A 5,174-nucleotide genomic window follows, 5' to 3' on the forward strand; every position below is an offset into this window, starting at 1 on the left:
CCTCCACCCAGGTACCAGCCGGCCCTGCAGCCCAACGCAGCCACCGGCGCCGTCAGCGGCGGCTTCGCGCGCACGGGCGGCGGCAGCGCCTTCAAGCGGCCGGGCGGCGCGGAGGAGTTCTCAAAGCCCAAGAAGTTCAAGACGTAGTGTTCTTTACGTTTTTGGCTGCCTCTACTTCCTTTGGCGCCGCGTCATCGTTTTGTCGGCGGTGTATCTGGCGTCCCCGTTGTTCCCTACTTATTATCCCACGCACTTCAGGGTTTACACTCGTGTGTTTGAGTAACCTGCAGTGTTGACTGGCACAGTCCAGTCCACGACCCTGGCTGGCGTGGCGGTGTGGGCTGCCCTGCCTCCCCTGTGATGAAAAAGGCCCGCGGCCCTTTGTTTGTGATGTCACACACCTCCATGTGCCCGGCTGTAACTCGTGAAACACGGCGTTGGGTTGTGTAAACGGGTCAACATCATCATGTTCGGAGGACAGCTGCAGGTTTGGGGTTGTCGGTGGGGTTTGGTGCGCTGGAAGGCGCCCGCGCCCCCCGTCCTGGCCGGCAAAATCGCACATCGGGAGGTGTTGGGTTGTTGGCAATCAGCAGAAGCGGGGCACATATGGCAGTGGGGCTCTTTCTCGCAACCCAACCTTCGTGCATTTGGGCGTGCGCGTTGAGCGCATGCAGTACCACCCGCAGGTAAGCAGCACCTTGAACCTGCAAAACAATGTTTGGTCCAGCCATCAGCGTTGAAAGAGCCGAACACATCTGCGTGTGGGGTTGCTGCTGTGGTTGCAGGCTTGCCCTTGCGCCTGCACTCGCCCTGCCTCCACCCTACTGAAAGCAGGTGTCGCCGTCGCCAGGGCCATCAGTGCGGCCCGCCGGCGGCCCGCTGCTGCTTTGGCAACGGGGTGGCCGGCAGGTGACCGCACGCAGCCCCCCTTGTCCTCGCCAACGGGGGCGGTGGCTGGTGAGCGCCAGCATGCCCTTTGAGTGTTTCGAGCTGTCCTTTCGGTCGCGCGACTCACGGCATGCTGGTCACTTGTGCTGCAGGTTGTTTCAATGCCACTTGCATGCATCGTTGCTGGAGCGGCTTGGTACTGCACAGTTTTGAATGTTTTTGTGCAACGTGTCTGACTTTTTTTCTGGTCAAAGCATCTTTCTCAGAATCCTAGCTAGTACACTCCTACATTCATATATGCTGTTTCGTGAGTTGCAACCCAGCTCATGGGCATGTGCATCGGCACGGCCCATTCTTGCATGCATCTTGCATCTCACGGAATGCACCGCTGTGTTGCGTGTCTGCCGCAGCACTGTGTGCCACGGAGCTGTACACTTGCAATCCATTTGTGTGACCTTTTTGCAATTTTGCACATGTACCCACCGCCAAGTCGGGGGCTTTGTGTACTATGCTGCTCAGAACGGTCGATCGCGGCCACCTGAACCTCAGCCACTCAACGTCGGCGCTGGCGACGTTCATGGTCCAATCCTGTCAGCCTGGATGTCTCCAGAAACGGGCGACCGCGGGGCGCGGTAACAATCCTACTCATTACTGTTTACCTGATCCGTTGCTTCACCCACCCCCCGCCCCACAGAACCTGGCCCCTGTCACCGACAGTTTCAGGCGCCCGCTGCCTGGCGGCCCTATGCCGCACATCGAGGACGAGCGCCCCTGCCATGCACGCTTGGCGTGGTGCACGACGACCGCCCTGTTTAACATGACCCCATCCCCCAGCACTTTGCTGTCACCTCTTGGCCCCTTCCTTGCTTATCCGTTACACAGCACACATGCAGGGGGGGCAGCAGGCCGCAAGGCCCAAACGGTCGAGGCATAACCACAAGCAAAAGCAGCCCCGAGGCAGGAGACTGCAGCGCGGCCACCCGGCGTCAGCGCGCCAAGGCAGCGTGAGCAGGCGGCCCCCACCCCATACAGGCATTGCAGCGCTCCTGAGGGGCGCGGTGTGGCCGCTGTTCAGCTGCGCGATGCAGGGCGCGCGGTGCAGGGTTTAGGGTGCAGGGCGCGCGGACACACATGCAGGCCCTGAGGGAGCCGCCCGAGCCGGGGCCCCGGCCCAGCTGCGTCGGCCGGGGTCAATGGCGGGCTGGGCGTCGGCACATCTGGTGGCAGCGGCGCCGCGGCCGCCACCGGCGACGGCGCAGCGGAAGTGGCAGCGCGGTGGGCAGTGGCAGCGCGGCAGCCGGCGCGGCGCATGGGGGGGGCGGCAGTGGAGGCGGCCCGGGGGACTGCCACAGCGCCTGGTCCGGGCGACTTAGGAGCAAAGGTGCACCCAAGCGGGGATGGCAGAACCGGCGGCGCGGCGGGGCACGGTGGCTCAGCGGCATCGGCGTGGCACACACGGGCGCGACACCTATCGATGGCGGTGGCGGCGGCGACGGACGCGCCGGGCTGGGGTGGGCTCCGGCGTCGCGCCCAATGCGTGCCGTCGCGTCCGTGGCTGCCGCCGAAATGGGCGGCCGTGGCGCGGGCGCGCACGGCGCTGGGGCGGCGGGGGCAGCGGCGGCGGCAGCAACCCCGACCTGGCCGCCCACGCAGGCCGCCTCGCACGTCGCGGGATTAAAGGTGGCTTGCTGCCGCTCGGGTGCGAAACGCGGCCCCGCACGCAAGTGGCCGTACCCATCCATCTGCACGACCATTGCGGGGAGCCTCGCGGGACCAGAACGCCACCTGCCCATCAGGTGCCACCCAGACAGCCCGTTGTGCTGCATGCATAGCGCGATGATATGCGCACGCTCCCAACAACGCTTGCACAGCCTGCTCCACCTGAGTGGGCCGTTGCATCAGTGCGGCAGCCGGCTGGGCGGGTGCCCCGCGCCATGCACACAAGCCAGGCACAGGACAACAGACGGCCAAGAAAAAGTGCGCAATGAGCCAAGGACTCGCTTGCGTGATGCCCTGCGCGCGCACTGGCGCCTCACAACACATGGGAGGGGCTCCCGGGGAAAGGACGCGGCCCCCGCTCCACTGCTTGCCTGCCAAGCGGCCGTGCTTAGTTCTCTGATTGGACCGTGCTTGCCGGGAAGCGGTCATTCTCTGGCGGCGTCACGCCGCCGAGCAGCTGCTTGCTGCTCTTGCTGCATCAGTGCGTCAAACTTTTCGTCGATCTTGGCGCCGAGGCTGTCAAAAATGGCGCCGAGGCGGTCAAAGTTTTTGTCGATCTTGGCGCCGAGGCGGTCAAAATTGGCGCGCAGCTCCTTGAGGTCCCCCCGCACTTCAAGTGCAGTGACATAGAAGCGGGCACCGGAGCCTATGATGATGGCGGCCATCAGCAGGTTGGTGACGAGAAAGAACGTCTCCTGGCTCGCCACCCCCTGCGCGCAGGGCGCGCGCATTCGGTGCGCGGCGCTAGATTGAGGCTGGTCAACGGAGGTCCACGCGCGAGAGGCAGAGGTTGAAGAAAGATAACAGGGCCGACGCCCTGGTCAAAGGACGCCGACCGCGGCGCAGGCCGGAAGCGCCCACAGCTGGCTCAGCCGCCTGCGCCTGCATGCCCCCTCCCAAGTCCGGAGCCACAGCAAGCAGGGACACTGCAGCGGGCGCCATGCAGCGGCGCCCGCGCAGTGCCGCCGTGGTAAATGCTGCGCCCACCTCCTCTTCATCCCTCTTGTGGCCGTGGAGGGCGGCAACAAGAACCGGCTGGCGGCGCGGCCGCGGCGCAGCGCGGCACGACGGCGCTGAAACCCGCCACGTTGAGAGCCTGGCTGGGGCCGCAGCGGTCACCTTCCGGGAGAGCATCTCTGGCTGATCAAGGGACTGGAACGCGACTGGAGCACGATGCTACGTTGTTCGAGAGACCAAAGTTTGCGCGCTGTCTGGTTTACGTTATGCGTCCCCAATGTGCGGCCAGTCAATAAATCAAGCGTGATCAGACGCTTCGGCAAGCCTTTGGCTGTCTCGCGAAGCTGCGCCGATGCTTGCCCGCAGGCGCGGCACCATTGCTGGCACATGCAGCTGCTGCGCAGTTGCGCCGAGAGCAGGGTCTTGCTGCCGCACCGCTCAGGCCCAGCATCTTTGTCTTCGTGCAGGAGCCCTGAGCCTGGCCGTCGAGCCCATGATCGACACCTTAGCCGCGCCGCGCGCCGCCATCGCCATCAACGTGTTCGGCGGGGGGGCCGCGCGCGGCGGCAGCCACTGTGTCGTGCCGGGCTCCACCCTGAGGGTTCATGCCCATGCACGCTCCCGGCTGCACGGACTGTTGCCCCAGGCTGGTGGCCAGGGGGGGAGGACAGTCGGGCCCTTGCACCACTAGCCCCCCCATTTTGACCACTACCCCCACTCTTCAAGAGGGGGGGGGGGGGGTAGTGCGCCGCCCGCGCGCGCGCCGCTCCAGGGTGGTGTTACTGGCCTCAGGGCGCACAGGTGTCCAGCTCTCCACGGCTGTGTGCGAGTCGGCGGCGGTGGTGGCGGTGCTCACGCAGCCAGCCGCCGCGGTCGCGCTGATCAAGGTCTGCTCTTGTGCACGCAGCGATGCAACCGATGCGCACACACTAGCGCATGCAATCGTTCCGGCCAGGCAGCCCGAGCACAATAGCGCTCTGTGCTTACTCATCTGACACATATATAAACAGGTGGTCCCAACAGGGACCCGGAATCGATTCGGCAGAGGCCATGGAACAGGCCCCGCCCCGGGCCGCACGCGTGTCGTCGCAGCGTGGTGGGGATAGGGGCGGGGGAAAAAATGGGGGTCGGCGCCGAAAGGAGCGTTGATAGTGCGGCCGTCCGCCCGGTGCCGGGCGGCCGTCGCGCACCGATGCCTGAGCTTTGCGTGGGGGCAGGAGGACACTCCGTGACCGCGCCGCGCGGCGGCTGCGGGGTCAGACCCTGTGCGTCGGTGTTTCTAGCCGCGCGACGCCGCCGCTGAAAGGCACGCGTCTCCTTTCTGCCAGCCAGCCCCAAAGGATTGTCGTGGCAGGTGCGTATGTGTACGTGGGGGGTGGGGCGATGAGCCCCCTAATGCTCTCGCGGCCCCGCGTCAGTCGTGCCACACGATGCCTCCAAAGTGGTTGAGTGCCGCGGCCCCGCGTCAGTCGTGCCACACGATGCCTCCAAAGTAGTTGAGTGCCGCTGCCCCCCTGACTTCCAGGTCCAGCAGGGGGGCCCTGATGAGCTGCAGCCGGGAGAGCTCGGGGTCTGAGCCGATCGCCTGCAGGGCGCGCGCCTGTTTGGAG

General features: G+C 65.6%; 1 protein-coding gene across 1 annotated transcript; it reads right to left on the reverse strand.

The window, feature by feature from the left end:
* Window positions 1-3,032: 3,032 nt before the first annotated feature.
* MNEG_13771 (hypothetical protein) lies at window positions 3,033-3,741 on the reverse strand (the record flags this gene model as incomplete). The annotated part of the gene is made up of 2 exons (XM_014037757.1): window positions 3,033-3,317; window positions 3,595-3,741. 2 exons carry the CDS (start codon window positions 3,739-3,741, stop codon window positions 3,033-3,035), a joined length of 432 nt encoding a protein of 143 aa, XP_013893211.1.
* Window positions 3,742-5,174: the final 1,433 nt, after the last annotated feature.

The sequence above is a fragment of the Monoraphidium neglectum genome, assembly GCF_000611645.1.
Source record: "Monoraphidium neglectum strain SAG 48.87 unplaced genomic scaffold scaffold04041, whole genome shotgun sequence".
Classification (NCBI taxonomy): domain Eukaryota; kingdom Viridiplantae; phylum Chlorophyta; class Chlorophyceae; order Sphaeropleales; family Selenastraceae; genus Monoraphidium; species Monoraphidium neglectum.